This window comes from Ceratocystis lukuohia (assembly GCF_044167205.1).
Source record: "Ceratocystis lukuohia strain C4212 chromosome Unknown Supercontig3_pilon, whole genome shotgun sequence".
In the NCBI taxonomy this organism is placed as follows: Eukaryota; Fungi; Ascomycota; class Sordariomycetes; order Microascales; family Ceratocystidaceae; genus Ceratocystis; species Ceratocystis lukuohia.
The window spans coordinates 1,945,183-1,963,703 of record NW_027263522.1 but is presented as its reverse complement, the minus strand read 5'-3'; the positions used below and the strand labels follow the sequence as shown (position 1 = coordinate 1,963,703).

Sequence of the window (18,521 nt, the reverse complement as noted above, 5' to 3'; positions counted from 1 at the left end):
GAAACCGCGTCGTGCCATTCCCTTTGCTCTTTGCCTGCGATTGTATTCGTCTTGATTCTTTCGCCTTCGTCTAAGATCTCCGTGTTGGTCTTGTTTTCTTCTTCGTCTCGCCTCGAGCTGGCTGCCATTCGTTTCTCTTCTGTCTAGTTCAGAGAACCCGGGTCCGATTTTCTTACACGACAGCACCCAAGGCACGATTTCATTGTCTCTTCGACACAGCATTATTTTGAATCAAATTTACATTCACACACAGCAGCTATGCCGCCATCTCTTAGTACACACCCTTCATTTAGTCGGCCTCGCACTGGTGAGCGGGAGGGTCGTCCAATGACCCGCGATCAAGGTGATAACGGCCTTGTTATTCCCAGCCGCACTTCTTCACTGCATTCACGCATCACTCAGCCTATCCCCTCTATGCTCAACCCCAAGCCGCAGCAAAGAACACCCAAGACCCTCACCCACGCCTATATGGTGTGCGGTGTTGGTCGCGAGCCTTCACAATGGGTCAAGGCTCCCGCACCGGCTCAGGGAAAGATCGGGCACATGAAAGGTGCCGTCGGCCAGTTTTGGCTTCCCGAAATTCTTGGTAGCAGTCCCCGCCTAGAGCAGGACAATGAGATTGCCCGCGCACTACACTCGGCCATGCGTGTAAGTAATGCTGAGTGAACTTAACCTGATAACAGACTGCTAATGCCATTTTCCACTCTAGGCTTGTTTCCCGCATGATGTTGAGATCTGCACCGGCCGCAGTCAACCTCATTGTGTCCATCACTCCTTTGTTCTTCAGCAAGACTCATCCCATACACTATATGGCATCTGCCTTCGCGTTTGGTCGCGCGCCGACGAGAAACGCGCCGAGACCATCCGTGACCTCCGCAAACGCACTGAGACCGATTACTTTGATAACCCAGATGAGATCTACTGGATTCCCTACTGCCTTTCTTTCCTGTCGCGCTACCCGCTGTATAACTTGCTTGGCGACTATCTTCGTGGCATGTGGATCCACTGGAATAAGGCGACCAACCTTTTTCATGCTGAAGAGGTCTCTCGCATCCTCAGTTTCCCGGCACCCCGTCTCAATGATCTCGTGCGTATTGACATGAAGGACTACGCCCTCTGTTATCAGTTCCCTTCCTCACCGACGGGCTTCCAAAATTTTGCAATGTGGCCCCTTTTCTCCTGCTTATCTATTCCTAATATTGTTGGCGTTGTTGAAGCTGCCATTTCGCCCACTCGCCGCATTATTTTCGTTTCTCATTACCCTGCTATGCTCACCATGGCTGCGGAGACTATTCGTTTTTGCGTTCGCATCTACGAATGGAGCGGACTGTATGTGCCTGTGGTACACGCACGCCATGCTAAGGACCTAGTGCAGGAGCCCGGCCCGTATATTCTTGGTATTACTGCGGAGTGCCGTTCTCTCTTTACCGCCCCCACTGATGCTTTGGTTGTCGATCTTGACCGCAACTTTGTGTTAACCTCGAGCCCGCCCACCGCTCTCACTCCCGGGCAGCGCCACAAGTTTGTGACTCGACTAACGGAGGCACTGAACGGTGACGTTACACCTTCAGGTGTCCCCCAGCATTTGCGCTCGGCATACGGAGGGGGTAAGCTAGTTCCTGCTGGCCAGATAATTGTTATGCGTGGTGAAGTGGAGTCGATCCAGGATCCAGGTTGGTGGAACCAGGATAGCATCATGTCAGTGATGGATCATGTGTGTGAGAAGATGGGACGTAATACTGGCATCAAGGCCGTTTTTGGCGGATCAGTTAAGAAGCCACTTATGACCAAGGTGTCTATGCGTCATCTTAACGAAATTGTCCGTGAGCGAAACCAGTACTCACGCGATGCCCTCGAAGCCTGGCAAGATTTCATTAATCTCAAGGGCCGTATGGATACTGAGCTCAGCAAAGTTACTAAGCGTAACAACTACCTGGTTGAAGAGCTGGAAAGCTGGAAGCAGCAGTTCCTCAAGTTCCAGGCCTTTGCTGAGACACTAACTAAAGAGACTCAAGACCTGAAGGTCAAGATTGAAGGCCACAAACGCGAAAACCGCCGCCTTGCTGGTTTGCTGGATCAGCAAAAGGATGACAACTCTCGCATGTCTGTTCGTTTGACTGGCACTGAGAAGCAGCGTGATGACGCATTGGAGGCATTGGTTCTGCAGCAAGAAATTGCCGAGGAGCTTGAACGTGAGCGCAAACGCAACAAGAAAGAGCTTGCTGCCCTCCAGCACACCAACATTACTATTGGCCGCCAGCGCGATGAGGCTCGTCGCGTTGTCTTGCACCTGCGCAGTTTGATTTCAGGCCAGCGCCATCATATGGATCACATTGTTGAGACTCTGACCCGTCCTGATGAGCTTCTCCAAGAACTTGAAGCTGGATATGCAGAGGACGATGCTGCTGGCGATGTCCAGTCATCCCCGACTAGCGACCTGTCGAGTCCTACTAGCACAACCAGCATGAACAGCAAGCGCTACTCTGCATCTAGCTTTATTGATGTTGCCGACCGTCACCTGAAGGACAAAACTGATGCCATTGCGCACATAATTCGGAACATTGCTGAGCAGTGCCAAGCAGCTGTTGAGGGCTTGCAGCTAGCCCAGGATGCTGAGATTGCTGAACAAGAGCGTCTTCGCGGCTCTCATTCGCGTCACTCGCACCGCTCTCATCAATCGCAGTCGTCTAACACCCACCGGTCACATCAGTCGCAGTCTAACCCCCACCCGCGGAGGGTCAGTGGCCTTTCCGTGACTGCTAGTGAGGACGGCGCTCACTCTGCCGTTACTTCGGAGACAGGCGATGAAAGCCTTCTTCAGCCTTCGGGTCGCGCTTCAAGCATTCCCCCCACGCCTGATCTGATTCCCAACCGGAGCAGTACAGCCATGTCGTTCACATCGTCAGCAACTACGCCTGAGCGTAGTAGCCAGCAGTATCTTGTGCGAGAAGATATCCCAACCAAGATTATGGAGGATGATGAGGACTTTTTGGAGAACGGTAGTGAGAGCGATGTCATGCCCTCTGAGCCGGCCATGGTTAGCAAGCATGTGACACAGGGCTTGATCCACAGATCATCAGGCGCCCGTATCAGTGCTCTGGGTGGTTTGCCTAAGCGCCAGGTACAGTGAATCACGTCTGTCTTGGTTTCTTCCTTTTCTTCATTTTCTTGTGTTGTGCCCTTGTCCACTCTTGATGCATTTTCCCTGTCCGTGTTAGAGTACGCTAATTGTGCTACCCCCGACTTTGCGTTTGTTTCCTTGACTACGTTCCGACCTCGCCGTGACCTTTTCTCCCACGTTGCGATATGAGCTCTGCATGCTATGCTTTTTTTATTTTGTTTTCCCTTTTTTGCGGGGCTTGAAACTCCTTGTCTTGTTTATACCACTTTCTCTTTTTTTCAAGATTTTTTTTTGTCTGTCTTTTTCTATTTTCGGCTTCCGTCATCCCACCTTTGGTCTTACGAATTGTTCTTGCTGGTTCGCGAAAGTGCTGTGATAGTACTCGCTTTCGGAGCTTGTTTGATTACCGCGTTATTTTATTTGAGAACTCACAATTATCAGCCTCTGTCTCGTGGCGAAGCCTTCGTCAACTCATTTTCTTGTTGCCTCTACGAGGCTACGGCTGCATTGTCTTTTTTTTTTTTTTTTCTGATTTCTCTTCATCTTTTCTATAGTTTGTGTGGAGGACTTTTCTTTTCTTTTCTGGGTAAAATGTTTTCTCATGCTGTGGCGTCCTTGATAGTTGTTGCAATATACCATCTTTAACTTCAACTTTGTTTCTTAAAATAAATATCTGTGTGACGTAGTGTTAGTGTGCAAGTGCTGGCTATGTGAGCTAAATTGAAGCTGGCTTGGTCATAAAAGTGGACCAAAAACATCTTTGATAAGATAAGCCATCTACAGCCTAAACACCGAGCTTGGCTGTTTTTCTCTTGGTATTTCTTTTTTTTTTTTTTTTTTTTTTTCCTTTTTTTCAGTTTTCTTACACTGTTGTTTTTGTACTGCAGTATTATGGAAATATTCTTATAGGCTAACTGGCCAGATCCTACCCATTCTCACTGACCAAACTTTACCACGATTGCAGTATTGCTTGCTTGTCTCCATACATGCACCCTTGCAAGAAAAAAATCTTTGACCAAAAACATCCCCCACATTCTACCCCTCCTCTTGACCTCTCGCTATGGCTGATACTTTGCTCACGTCCCTTTGTAGCATCTGCCACGTTTCCCAGCCTAAATACAAGTGCCCTCGCTGCCAGGTCCAAACTTGCTCAATGGAATGTGTCGATAAGCACAAGACGTGGTCAGAATGCAGCGGCAAACGCGACCCCACGGCCTACGTGCCACCAAGCAAATTGCGCACTGCTGCCGGCATTGACCATGACTACAACTTTTTGTACTCCCTGGACCGGGCCACCGAGGCTACTGAGAAGGAGCTTGAGGAGAAGGGCCTAATTTCTCGCAATGAGCTACGACCCGTCATGGTTGAACATCTTCAAGACCGCCGTGGGCGTGATGGCCGCACCCAAAAGTTTATTGCTACCAAGCCGCTGATGATGTCAGCCAAGGGAGCTCGCCGTCATGTCGACGATGGCATGCGCTTTCGCCTGGCTGAGTTTGATATTCACTTGGTTCGTGCTCCACCAGGATTGTCACGTGCGAAGAACAGCTCTACTCGCTTCACCAAGGCTCGGCGTCGTATTGAGTGGCAAATTGAGTGGGTGGTAGTACCTGGTGCCTTCCCTGTTGAATGGTCTCTCCCTGAACCGCAGCAGGCCTCTCTCGAAGACAAAATTATGCCTGGCGGCGTGCGGCTAGAGACTAAGACTATGGACGACTGCCCAGTGATACAGGCATTTGCCGCTGCAGTGCGACAGCTAGACCCGGCTCGGCAGCAAATGAAGAAGGCTGGAAAGAAAAATGATGTTCTAATTAAAACAGACGAGGACGAGGCTATGGGCAATCCTGAGATGCGTGATGGCGCTACTTCTGCCGCTGCGGGCCCTGCAGTAGCCCCGGATTTGGAGGCACTGGAAAAGCGGTTTTCATTCTTTCTCCGTCAGCCACAGCCGTCGGCCGACTGCCGCGTGGGCCTGCGGCCAGTACATGCATCGGACATAGTGGGTGAGAACCTCCGTGGCGCTACGGTGTTTGAGTTCCCCACTATATATGTATATGAAAACACGGCGACGCCGGCAGCTGAAATTTTGCCGTTTGATCGCGAAGCTCTGCTGGCCGACAAGAAGCGTAGGGATGCGGAGCGGGAGAAGAATAAACGCCAGTTTGGCAAAGCGAGAGACGCGAAGAGTCTTGGCGGCGTTGAAACAACGCATGGCAAATATGAGGACCCAGCAGACACTACTAGTAGTGAGGGCTCGGATTGGAGCTCGAGCGAGGAGGAGTCGGATGAAGACCAAGACGAAAATGGAGACGAGGAAGGTGATGTTGGTATGGATAAACATGGAGTCGAGGACTCAGACGTGGAGATGACATGAGGCAGAGGGGGAAGGCTAGATAGATAGTATAGAGATGGAATAGAAGGGAGGCTAAAAATGGGGTCATGTTATGCTAGGTTGGCGGGACTGGCAGGGGAGAAGGGCACGCTATGCCTGCTGGCTGATTTATGAGATAATGATTGCATGCATCTTATTAGGAGATAACGAAAAAATATAGCGCAAAAGTACAGCAAAACGCAGGAATCATTGGCATGGCATGGCTTGATGAAAAGAATACGGGTTAGGGGCTGGAGCTGGAGTTAATTTTGTGCTATTTGGTACAGCCTATGATATGCTGTATGGTAGTGTAAACACGCTGTATGCCTCGTGCCTCACGCCCCGTGCCCGCATTGTATGTCCCTACTATTATATCCTTTTCGACTACGCGCTGTGCTGTGACCGCGCAAAGATCCGGGTGGGTTTGTATGGCTCCTATGGGGTATACGTGGAAGCTAGACTCTTAGTGGATGACCACGATGTCTACCTTTACCGCACTTGTGGTCTGTAGGATTGTTTTTTGTACTGTTGGCGTTCGATGTTCATTCGCCTGTATTACCATAAGGAATGAGTCTCTGTGGTAGTTCTAACTGGGTTGACCTCTCATTTCTGCGGGGGCACCGCTCAGTGTAAAATTGGTGCCCTTCATCATCTTGCCGTATCCTTAACCGTTCTTCAAGTGGCATATGTGCATAAGCAGGTGCTCCAAATACTACAAGATTACTGATGAATGGCTTTTTATGGAAGGCTGCCTCAAAAGGTGTTTTCTAGTTATTTCTCTTCGTAGACATTCGGTTTGTGATATATACAGCAGTGTCTAATGCATGAGGCCAGAAGGCCAGTGGTAACACTGAATCAGCTAGGAGTCTTCTAGTGCGAGCTGCTATAGTTCGAATCTATCGTCCTACCCCATTCGAGCTATGCGCATAGGGAGCTGACTTTCTGGTGATAGTGCCTTGGCTAGCAAGGGCTTTTGAGATCTCGCTAAACTCAAGTCTGCCATCAATTTGGAGAGCTTTGATTGGTGTCTCGAACTGGACTTTGATCAGAGGCAGCATTTCCTTGAGTATAGTATTAGACTGTTTATTGTTCAGACATCTGGTCTAGGTGTATCGAGTTGCTGCATCCACAACAAGAAGGACATGCTTTAGCCCCCCTGGAGTCTCTGGATGAATAGGCCCCGTGAGGTCTGCATGTAGCCGATCTCTTAGCTTCTTAGGCCTCTCGTCCTCTAGAATGGATGGATAGGGGTGGGCCTTTTCATCGTGTTTTAGGCATATATCACAAGCTTGTTGTGAATAGTAATCCTGTGTGATCTCGGGACCCTGTCCGGGTTCGGGATTGTGACCCCCTGCACGCTTGGGTCCTTCTCGTATTCCCTCCAGTCCATCAATTTGATCTCTCCGTCAAAGGTTGCTTGGATGTCTAGCTTCACGTCTGTGGTAATGTCTCTGGCTGCTTCGTCTAGGTTATTAGCTCGTGGATCCTACACCAGGTAGTGGAGTTGAAAGCCCCTAGTATTACTGTGTTTTCAGGCCTGCGTGGCAGGCTTCTCAACAGGCGTACCACTTTGTTCGTCTTCGCGCTATTGTCTCTAGCATTGTATACGCTGATGATTTGGGGAGTTGAGCCATTAATTTCAGCCGTCATCGTGCCCACATCCGGGTTGGCTTCGGACCACCCGTTTGTTTCCAAGGAGGTTAGTTGTCTTGAGCGATCTCTCTGGGTTGAGAGCCGCCACACGGATGCTGTGCACCTGTGTTTCGTTCTCATACTCTCGGAATTCCAGGATCTTCAGCTCACCGCTGAAGGCACCCTGGCTGTCCTTACGAATGTCTTCCAGAGTGGTCCGTTTGACCCCGTTGCCGTTCCCCATCACATCGTGTACGTTGCGAGGGACGTTTCTCATAATCGATTTGTTCCATACCGTTTCTTTGTCAATGGCAGAGGCATCTAGGTGGTTTCTGATGGTTTCTAGTGCGCCCTCTTTCATAGCATGGCGCCTAGGGCCTGCGTTAGGGTCAGTGCGAAGCCCGTTCGTGCTGCTTTGGCAAGCGTCTCAACTTCCTTGGCCAGCGGCCTTTCAGACGAAATAGTTTACACGCGGTCGTCGCAGACCACAAATACTAGGTAACCAACCCTACAAACCCCACGGGCATGCCCTGGCCTTGCTGCTGGACATCAGCCAGGAGCTTCTGTTCGAAACATAGAAGACTAAAGGAAATGACGTATGTCTCAAGCCAAGTATTGATTGTACCAAGCCGTGTGAGAGGAGGCAGCTGTTGATGAAAAAAGCCCAAGTGACAAGCGGACTGTGATAGTCTATGATGGGGTTTGTCTAGAGGAACATCCAGCTATCATGCAAGGGAGCGACTTGCGCAGAATTTTGTTTTACAATCTACTGAACCGAGGGGAGATTATTGTTAGTATTAAAGAACGAGCTAGAAAGTGGCATTTAACTGATGTTCTGTACTGGGGGAGTGTCTCGTACAAGGCTTTGAACTAAGTCATGTATCTCGTTAAAATAGCCTGTTTCTAGTGAACGAAAGATGTGTGTTTAATTGCTTTCTGGCAAGGAGAAAGACGGTTAATAAAATTTGATCCGTTGGCTGTGATCGGTTGGGGGGGGGGGGGGTGTTGATCTAAGCAGAATTATATCTTAGTCAGCAAAAATAGAATGCCCCACCTTAATCAACAAATTTCGTGCAACACCAAGACGACGTCATGTCGTGACAGGACATGACCTATTGTCCCGGCTTCCTCGCTTGCCGCTACTAGCCCCCCCTGCTAGTCGCAATCATGAACGCACTGCGATTTGTGGCGCTCCGACGTCCAATTGTGACTGCTAGCCGAATTTGCAGCCAGCACCCACCGCATTCACTGCGTTGGACCTCATCCTCAACCTCGACTTCCACGCCGCCTGTCTCTACGCCCGAGGCCAATTCCCCATTGGATGCCGACCGCCGGTTAGAGGCTGGTTCCTTGTCTGGAGGATCCACTGCTTTACCCGCCACCCCATCACTAGTCCATGCTCCTAGGAGTCCTGCACCACCTCAACCCGTGAGCCCGTTACGCCCCATCGTCGATAGCAAGAGTATCCGCAATGCTCCCGAGATATATGCTGCCAACTGTATGGCACGCAACTATGGCAAATGTGGCAGCTACCCGGCGCGTATTGCGTCTCTGCACCACAAGCGGCTGTCGATGCGCGCCACACTAATGAATCTCCGCACGCGAGCACATCGTTTTCAAGATGATATGCGAGGGCTGACGCAAGAGCAGCGTGCCGAAATAGCTCCGCGCGCCCAAGAGGCCAAGAAGAAACTAGCAGATCATCTCAAGGAGGAGAGGGAGATTGATAGTGAGATTGAGCGCTTAGCACTAGCCCTACCGAACTTAACTAGTGACGAGACACCGCGATCTACGCCAAGACTCATTGACTACATTAATGCGCCGGCTGTAGGCGATGTAGACCGGCTGGCAAGTATGTCCCGCTCGCACGTCGACATTGGTGTCGAGCTGGGAATTCTGGACTTTGTCTCATCGGCCATCACTAGTGGCTGGGGCTTCTACTACCTATTAGGTGCTGGTGCACAGCTCGAGCAGGCGCTAGTGCAATATGCCACGCAGGCCGCTATGGCTGCTGGCTGGACGCCCGTTTCCGTCCCGACTATGGTGTATTCATACATTGGCAGCGCGTGTGGCTTCCAGCCACGCGACACCAATGACGAGCAGCAGGTATATTCCATTGAGCAGCACATGACACCTAAGCAGATTGCTGCACACGAGAAGGCGCTTGCCGAGGGTCGCGAGCCTCCTAAGCGTCCACAGCATGTTCTTGCTGGCACAGCTGAAATCCCGTTGGCTGGGATGCATGCCGATGCAACACTGGCACTTGGGCAACTGCCACTGCGCCACGTCGCCTCCTCGCGGAGCTACCGTGCCGAGGCAGGGGCCCGTGGTCAAGATACCAAGGGCTTGTACCGTGTGCACGAGTTCACTAAAGTAGAGCTATTCGCATGGACGAAGCCGGAAACGGCGGCATCAGTAGCAGTGTTTGACGAGATGGTTAGCCTACAACGACGGCTTCTCGGGGCGCTTGGTCTACGTTGCCGCGTGCTGGAGATGCCAGCAACGGACCTCGGGGCCTCAGCAGCCCGCAAGATCGACATCGAGGCACTATTTCCATCCCGGCGTGAGCTGGCTAAGTCGGAGGGCGGATGGGGCGAGTTGAGCAGTGCAAGCATCTGCACGGATTACCAGACAAGACGGCTGCGTACACGTGTCAAGATGGAAAACGGGGCTGTTGACTTCCCGCATACTGTCAATGGTACAGCGTTGGCTGTCCCCCGCGTAATTGCAGCGATTCTTGAGACGCATTGGGACGAGGCTACACGAGCGGTGGCAATCCCGGAAGTGCTGCAGCCGTATATGGGCGGCAAGAAGTGGATAGAGGCGGAGAAGAAAGAATGAATCGACTAAATAAGCCGTGGATTTGACGTGAGAGGTATCACTAGACAGTGGCTTTGTCAGCGTAGAAAAGACAGTATTTCTAGTGTAATAGCAAAGCAACTTTATATAGCAATAGTGAAAAAGCCAACCAACTGCGCTGCCTGTATATTACCATCACGGAAAAGAAAAAGAGCCACGCGCACACGATAGTAAAAGAATGAAAGAATGAACATGAATATGAACATGAACGAACCATAGAAATAGTACACAACAAACTAGAAACAAAACCAAAGCAAAAGCGAAAACATACAAGCCATACTAGCACACCAAAAAAAACTCCAGTCCCTTGAATCCATCACGCTAAATATTCTTCATAATGACATCCTCAAACCACAGAGTAACCACAGAGACCGATGAACCACTACTTCACCGCGTCGAAACTTCCACATCCCCGTCTGGCGTAGACACTATCGACTCTTCGGCAACCTCTTCAAACTCTTCCTCATCCGAATCTTCTTCTGCTTCTTCGTCGGCAGACTCCTCATCTACCTCCTCCACCTCGACTTCTTCTTCACTGTCCGATGTATCCTGTTTCGCAGAAGGGGCAGTTGTCTTTTTTGTTGTCCGTACCGGCTTCTCTTCTTCCTCTTCCTCTTCTTCTTCCTCTTCCTCTTCCTCTTCCACTTCCTCTTCCACTTCCACTTCCACTTCCACTTCCACTTCCTCTTCCTCTTCCACTTCCTCTTCCTCTTCCTCATCCTCATCTTCTTCCCCCTCTTCCTCGTCGTCTTCGTCAACTTCAACTTCGATCTCGACTTCCTCCTCCTCGTCATCGTCAGCTTCTTTGTGTAGGGTTGTCTGGTCGCCTTCAGCTTCTTCCTCTTCCTCTTCTGGAACTTCGGAAATATGCTTTTCTTCCCCCTTGGCTGCAACAGCTGCAGCGGTGGAAATGGCAGCCCCAGCAGCAGCAACAGCAGCGACAGTTCCCCTCTTAGAAGAACTGGCTTTAACAGGCTTCTTGTTTGGTGTCGCATTCAAGGTGCCTTTGCGAGAACTCTTAGAACCGCCGGCTGAATTTCCAATGTTGGACCGTACACTATGACTCCGTTTCATGCCGCCTAAAGGAATAGAGTTGCCCATCTGTCCTAGCGACGCAATACGGCGTGAGGTATCCGCATTCTGAGACGAAGAAGGACACGCCCGACGCTTACTAGAGAGAGCAATGTTGGCTGGCGAAGCGAGCTTTTGAGAGGACTTGGACGAGGCTTTGGCATCTGCTGAAGTCAGGTCCTTATCCTGTGAATGGTCGGCCCTATCCCGGACGCGTTTGCGACTCATCGCTTCTTTGCCATGTTTGCCACTTCGAGACATGAGGAGAATTCGAGAATGAGCCATGACCCCCTCCATAATACGTCGTTCTAGACCCTCAGCCCGATCTTCCATGCTCTTAAGCTCTTCACGACGCAAGTTAAGCGCCGTCTCTAGAGATGAAACATCGCCAGCGAGTTTGCTTCGTTGACGAGACATAAGCTCTTGATCAGCGCGCAGGGTGATGACTGAGTCTCGTAGGCGTGTTTCTTCCTCACGAAGGGCCGCAATACTGGCCTCAACTACTTCTTTTTCTGTGGTGCGTTGCGCGAGTGAAGCTGTGGCTTCCTCAAGACTCTTCTCCATTTTTTCCATTTCTTCATTGGAGCGTTGGGTTTGTGTAGAAAGGAAATTGGAAATGTCGGCAGCAGTCTGCAATACTTGTTGGTGCATTTTATCAATTGTTTCAAGGCGGCCGAGGGCCGCAGCAGTCGACTCACTATGGCCAACTAGAGTGTCAAGGCGAGCAAGGCTCGTGGTGTCGCTTTCAACAAGACGATCAAGCTTCTCTGTCATGGCAGTTTCCATCGTGGCGATCTTACCAGTTAGAGAATCATCCATGCCGACGAGTTTCTCCGTTAAGCCACTATCAAATCCAGATAGCTTATCGTCAAGCGCTTTGTCTAGTGTAGTAAACTGCTCTGTCATCGATGTTTCGGCCCCACTGAGTTTTTCCGTGATGGTAGTATCGACGGATGCTAGCTTCTCCGCCACAGATGTGTCGATAGTCTTGATTTGCTCGCCGACACTACTGAAAGAGGTTTCAAGCCCAGTAAAACGCTCTGTAATCTGGGAGTTGAGTGTTGCAAAATTTTCTGTAAGGGCTGAGTCGGCCTTGCCAAAGCTTTCCGTCATAGTTGAATGCATCGTAGCGAAGTTTCCTGTGACCGAGGCTTCCATAGATGTGGTCTTCTCAACAACAACGGCCTCCAGACTAGTCATCTTTCCATCGACAGAGGTCATCTTTCCGCCGAGAGATGCGTCCATTGATGCTAGCTTCTCGGTGACCAAAGTGTCCACTGAAGACAGCTTTTCCGACATATTACCGACCTTGGTTTCGACGTCTGAAAGCTTGTTCGTGACGGCCGAATCGAGCATAGTTGTCAAATCGCCTAGTTTGTTGTCCAGGGTTTTTCCAAGGTCAGTGACACCTGTCGATACTAGAGTGTCCATGGCTGCAATCCGTTCCGAGAAGGTAGCATCAACTCCGGTCAGCTTCTCGCTAACAGTTGTCTCCATAGAACCGAGTTTGTCTGTCATTGTCGTTTCAAACCCCGAAAGCTTGTCCGTGACACCCTGTTCAAGAGCATCTAATTTATCCAACTTAGAGAGAGCCTCTAGCTTGTCGTTGATGCTGGTCTCGGTCTTCTCTAGTTTGTCTTGCATGAGGAGATCGCAGTCCGCAAGAGAATCGAGTTTCTTGATGACAGTCTCGTCCAAGACCGTCAATTTAGTTGTCAACTCAGCAATCGTCTCGCCAGAAAGCTTGTCTATAGTAGACTTGACTACATCAATGCCATCGACACTCTTGGTAACCTGCTCACGCAGTTCCTCACCCTGCACGGTGATGACATCAAGGCGTTTATGGGTCTCCTGGCTTGTTTCGTCCATCTTGGCTAATTTGGCAAGGGCTCCTGACTCCTCGTCAACCAGACTGGCCAGTTTAGCAAAAGCATCAGCTTCGGTTGTAGCAATGGCATCAATCTTGGCCTGTAGTTCCATGTCATTGTATGGATCGGGAATGACTGGATCGGGTTTGTTAAAGATCTCATCAATGCGAGCTTGCATAGTTTTTGTTGAGTCTTGAGAGTGGTCATAATGCTCAACGACCTTGTCTAGGACTTCTTTCATAGCCACAGCAACAAGAGGCTGAAGCTCGGCCACGGGCTCCTTGACGCCCTCGATGGCAGTCTTCAGTTCTTCACGCGTAAGTTCATGCTGAGCTTTGATTTCAACACGGTCTTCATTGCTGCGGGCCACAAGATCCTCAACACGGTTGAAAACGGTCTTGCTAGCTTCGTCAACCTCTTTGATAGAGTCGGTAACTGTCTTTTCTAGCTGTTCAATGTGTGTTTTGAGTTCAGCGGCTTTGTCGTCGGAAGCGAGTTGGAGGACATCTATTTTGGCAGTCAACGCATCTGATGCCTGTTGCATCTTCTCTTCGCTGTCCATTTTGGCACCGACAAAGCTGGCTCGCGTCTCCTCGAAATCCGCCTTGACGTTGTCGGTAAATTCACTCAGTTTTTGGGAGACATCCTCGTTTAGCTCGGCAATAGTGGCAATCTTTTCGACACCCGTGGAGACAGTTTGAGCCATAGTAAAGCTTTCCTCAAGTTTAGATGTAACCGAGCTCTGCAGATTCTCCACAAGGGCCTTAATATCTGAAAAGTTCTTAGCCGATGTGGCCATTTCGGTTTGGCGATTAACCACGGACATAGAGTGGGACTCGGCAAGAACACTCATACTCGTCTTAAGACTATCGCTCAGCATGGAAATTTCCTCGCGGGAAGAAGACATAGGCATGGCAAAGCTCGAAGGGGGGAAGGCTGGTTCGGAGGTCATGGTAGTCGGCTCTGATGATCCATCAGTACCAGCGGGCACGGACAACTTGGCCTGGTCATGACGTGCAGACATTTGGCTGATAAGAGCTTGAAGGGTGTACACATCATCACGACGGCAAACCGACTCCATCTGAGTTGTCAAAGTAGAAAGCGACTGGCGGGTCTCTAGTAAAAGCATCTCGAGGCTATCGATGTGTTCTTTCCGTACCGTCTTCTCGCTACCAACAAAGTCATCAATGCTAGCTTTAGCATTAACAAGGATAGTTTCAATAGCTTGAATATCCTCCCGTACAGACGCCTCAGATGTAGGGGAATTGTCGCTCTGGGAAGTTATTTCTTGTACTGCCTCTTTCAGAGAGTCGCTTTGGGCGGCCATTCCCTGGACCGCGTCCTTGAGTACCTCCATAGCAGTAACAATCTGTGCCAGATCATCGGAAGTAATGGGCTTGTTGCTAGATGATTCTCCCGGCCTAGAAGAGGAGGCCTCCATCTTGTCATGCAACTTGGTGATGAGGAATTGCAAGTTCTGTATATCTTCTTGTCTAGCATGGTCATCGGGAAGTGGAATTTCATGAGGCGCTTTGGCGGCGGAACCATCTAAAGGCACAACAGCCATGCTGCTATGGCCATCAACAAGTTTCTCGAGTTTTTCATGGACCTGGGAAATAAGGAACTCAAGGTTCTGAATATCCTCTTGCCTTGCATGATTATCGTCAGGAAGAGGAATCTCTTGTGGGTCAGGAACTGGGGCATTCAGCTGGGCCTCAATCAGTTCCTCTACCTTGGTCTGCAAAGCCTTCATGAGAAGTTCAAGATGTCGAACATCATCAGAGCGTGCAATTCCCTCCATAGTGACCGGGTCAGCTGATGTTTGATTTGGCAAGTCTGAGATCTTGTCCAGTCTGTCATGGACCTGAGTGACCAAGAACTCAAGATTACGAATGTCTTCGGGCTTGTATGGCTGCTCTTTCGCATCTGAGGGAACGTTATGGACACTTGGACTAATCAAGCCACGGTTGCTCACGTGGCGAAGATCGTTGATCTCCATACGAACAGAATTCAGGCCAGTTTTGAGGGCTTCAAGAATCTCATCGTTGGCAGTGAGATCAGTGGGCTTGTTGCGCACACGGTCAATAGCCAGATGAAGATCGCCAAGTCCCTCATGAAGGGCATCCAAAACTTTAGTAGTGCCAGGAAGAGGGCGATGAAGTTCTGCACGAATGGTGTCAACTCCATCACGAACAGCTTCTAAAACTTCCTTAGACGAGCCAATAGCAGTAGGGGCTACAGAGGCAGCAGGTATAAGTGACATGTTGACAGTATCACGGAGTGTATCTGTCTGAGAGCGAAGCATGTCATTGATTTCATCGCGGAAGTCATCCAGTGCACGAGCGAGACCGCCGATAGCCACAGTCGGATCGTTAACATCATGCATGGTTCTATCACTTGAGGTGCCAGGTGAAGCACTCAGAGCATCAACGTATGTCTCAATATCAGCGCGGAGTTTTTCGAGGCCTTCCCGGGTCGAATTAATGATTTTCTCGCTATCACGACTAGATGCACTAACGTTTTGCTTTGCTTCCAACGAAACAGCCGTAAACTCGGAGCGGAGCATATCCATGATTTCGCTAAGCTTCTCTACGATATCGCGGCTGTTAAGAGATGCAGAAGTAGGCGCAGCGGAAGTAGCAGCAACGACAGTTGATGATGGGCCCAAATCAATATCACGCAAACCTTCACGCACGGCCTCAGAAATGTCATTGCGAGTCATTTCGTTGCTAATAGCACCCGGAGCGACAGGGAACTCGAACTCTTCCAGACACTCGCGAACAGCATCCAATATTTCGTCGCGGGAAAGGGAGGCTACAGAGTCTAGACGAGGGGGGGTGTAGTGTTTGAGAGCATCTACAACGGCTTGGAACACCTGTTCCTGAGTGATGCTTGTTGCTTGGTGATTGTGAGCCTCGAGGCCCTGTTTCAAGCAAGCAAGAACTTCGTCGCGTTCAAGACCGTATTGTTGGATCTCGATGTCGGGCTTATAATTCTCCCAGGCATCCCGAACAGCTACAATGACGTCATCCTGCGTCAAAGTAGGAGATGCCTTGGCATTGTCCTTGAGGGCTACACGCAAAGCATTGTAAATTTCTTGGTAGTCCACAGAACCTTCCTGAGAAGCAGTTGAGCCGCGACGGCCTGATCTTAGAAGAATATCTAGCTGCTCTCTGAGCTCGTCAAGACTCTCATGAATGATGCGATTGGTTTCTTTCTCACGAGATGTGGTATCACGGTCCCCAGGGTTGCGTTCAAGCTCATCTAAGCGTCGACCAAGCTCACGACCCATGCCCAGAATTTCACCACGCAATTCGCGGACAAGAGCCTTGACCTCAGCAGTCAAACCTCCCCCTTGAGCAACGCTGTCTTTGACTGAATGAATAACTTTGAGCACATCATCTGTAACAACAGAGCCAGCCGCTGAAGATGTTGGACGAGGCGGGAAAGAAGGTTCGTGCATATTTCCGTGTGAATCATGGCGATGGCTATCTTCCTCAAAGGTCATGATTCGAGATCTGACACTACCAGCCTCGCTTGCAGTCTTGTGGGAGAAACGTGGGCCATGATCAGGTCTAGAAAGACGAAGTTGATCAATCAGTTCACTAATTTTAACGGCGGAAGGCAGCCCCTGCAATTCTTTGGCCATCTCAGTCAATCGAGCAAGTACGTTTTCGTAGCCCTCCTTTGTACCCATATCACGCACAATGCGCTCCAAAAGACTGATGATCTGAGAGCTGTCTTGGCCATACAAGGATGGAGTGCTCACAGACTCACGGTCTAGAGAAGCAGCAAAACTATTGGGACTTGGTATACGAGGGAGATTGAATGCGCGCACACCATTTACACTTGGGGGCGAGGAGCTTTGGTGGGGTTTTGAATCGAGAAGTAGCGCAGCACTTGCGAACACATCCTTCGTGCTGTGACCTGCACGGCGAACCTCGTCCACATTCTCTATCAAGTTCCGCAGGCCTTTGCGGATATCCTCATCTCGTGCGTTGGTAGCTTGCTTGAGGCTAAGGAGATCAGCAGCGTTGTCCCTGCTTCGCCTGCTAAGAGCAGCCATGTCTTTTTGAAGTTGGGAAGCAATCTTAGTGAGGTTTAGGATGTGATGACCGAGATCAGTAAGGGCTAGAGCCTGATCAGATCCAATAGTATGGGAAGGCCCAGCGAAAACATCAGCGTCGCTTTCGGTTTTAGAGGGCTCCGAGGGCTTGGCTCTAGGGGTAGTCTCCTTATCGATGGACTTTTTGCCTAAGGGTGGCTCGGACTGGGAAGCAGTCTGATTTTGTTCGGGCTTTTTGTCTTCATTCTTTGGTTGCAAATCAGTAGGTGATGGCTGAAGCGGTGTTTCCTGTGAAGTCGGCTGTTTCTCATTCTCCTTGGGTGCAGGTTCGCGAACAGGTGGCATCGTATTCAAAGCCATCATGGTAGCAGATTGGGGAGGGGTACTGTCGCCCAAAATGCTCTGGTGTGTGCGCCTTGCAATGGGGCGAACAATAGGTGTCAAACTAGGCCCAGGGACGGGACTTTGGTAATGATCCCTACCCGGAGAGCCATTAGAGTAATCCGCAGTATTTGCAGTGGGCGTAACAGGGCGAAGATTCTTTTCGGGGGATCTTGTTGGGGGCATGCCCTCTAGAAATAAACTGCGGTCACGGACATTGGGCTGAAGGTTTTGCATTCGACGGTTTGGTGTTGCGCCGGGGATGGGCAAGGGTCGTGTTCCAGGAGGGTAGACATTTTCGGGCATGTCAGCTCGTCTAGAGAGGTTAGAAGGAGCGGGCATACTAGCTTCGCGGGCCTTTTCAGACAGAGCAAGATGAGCTGATTGTATCGCGCTCGACGTGCCTGCCCTAGATAGGATACCGGGAGACTGGGGGTTCATGGGAAGGGGAGGAGGAGCTCTTTCAGGATCGGAGCTGTCCCACCTAGAAATCGCGAGAAGGTTAGCTTTTGCGACCGGGAAAAGGGATTCGATCGAAGCGATTATAGGATAAAACAAATGGGCAACTAATAGGTACATACATGGGAATCAGAGCCCGTCCTTGGTCAGATGAAGCTGAAGCCTTGTGTTTCAGTGATCCGGTAAAAGAAGCCGAATCCCTCTCGACTACTGTTGGCATTTTGAGGTTATGGATGTGAGCTAGTCTCTGTCCTTACTACTGTCCAGTATAGCATATACACAGTAGTTCCCCAGGGAAGAACAAAGCCAACAAAAATGGCGACAACGTCCGAGGGCGAGAACGGCAAAGGTGAGTAATGTGGTGAGTTGGTTATCGAGATATGCTGAGGAAAAGCACAAGGAATGAGCGCTGTTTCAAGGAATAGCGATATAGGGGATGGCAGGCGGAAGAAAGAGAGAGCAACAACTCAAGCCAGGGGCTAGCTTGAGATAATTCTATGACAGTTCGTCGCGGAAGGGAAGAAAAAACAAAAGAATTGATATCAAAATACAAGTGCCGTATGGAGAAAAGTGAAGACGTAAAAGAAAATAAATGTAGAAGCGCGATAATCAGCGGTGAAACTGGATAGGGCACAAGATTGAAGAATATGAAGATGAAGGATGAAAATAAGTGCGATGGCACACGGTAAGAGG

General features: G+C 50.1%; 5 protein-coding genes across 5 annotated transcripts; 3 read left to right on the top strand and 2 right to left on the bottom strand.

The window, feature by feature from the left end:
* Positions 1-258: 258 nt before the first annotated feature.
* On the top strand, positions 259-3,130 carry HOO65_030522 (uncharacterized protein; the record flags this gene model as incomplete). Its single annotated transcript, XM_071001864.1, has 2 exons — positions 259-648; positions 710-3,130. 2 exons carry the CDS (start codon positions 259-261, stop codon positions 3,128-3,130), a joined length of 2,811 nt encoding a protein of 936 aa, XP_070860201.1.
* A 1,051-nt stretch (positions 3,131-4,181) lies between these two features.
* Positions 4,182-5,495, top strand: HOO65_030521 (HIT zinc finger; the record flags this gene model as incomplete). Its single annotated transcript, XM_071000435.1, has 1 exon — positions 4,182-5,495. The coding sequence occupies one exon, from the start codon at positions 4,182-4,184 to the stop codon at positions 5,493-5,495; it is 1,314 nt and encodes a 437-aa protein (XP_070860200.1).
* A 1,528-nt stretch (positions 5,496-7,023) lies between these two features.
* HOO65_030520 (putative 115 kDa protein in type-1 retrotransposable element R1DM) lies at positions 7,024-7,401 on the bottom strand (the record flags this gene model as incomplete). Its single annotated transcript, XM_071002434.1, has 2 exons — positions 7,024-7,077; positions 7,171-7,401. 2 exons carry the CDS (start codon positions 7,399-7,401, stop codon positions 7,024-7,026), a joined length of 285 nt encoding a protein of 94 aa, XP_070860199.1.
* An 890-nt stretch (positions 7,402-8,291) lies between these two features.
* On the top strand, positions 8,292-9,965 carry HOO65_030519 (SerS, Seryl-tRNA synthetase; the record flags this gene model as incomplete). The annotated part of the gene is made up of 1 exon (XM_071000434.1): positions 8,292-9,965. The coding sequence occupies one exon, from the start codon at positions 8,292-8,294 to the stop codon at positions 9,963-9,965; it is 1,674 nt and encodes a 557-aa protein (XP_070860198.1).
* A 405-nt stretch (positions 9,966-10,370) lies between these two features.
* HOO65_030518 (chromosome segregation atpase) lies at positions 10,371-18,048 on the bottom strand (the record flags this gene model as incomplete). Its single annotated transcript, XM_071001751.1, has 2 exons — positions 10,371-17,853; positions 17,951-18,048. 2 exons carry the CDS (start codon positions 18,046-18,048, stop codon positions 10,371-10,373), a joined length of 7,581 nt encoding a protein of 2,526 aa, XP_070860197.1.
* Between the last annotated feature and the right edge of the window lie 473 nt (positions 18,049-18,521).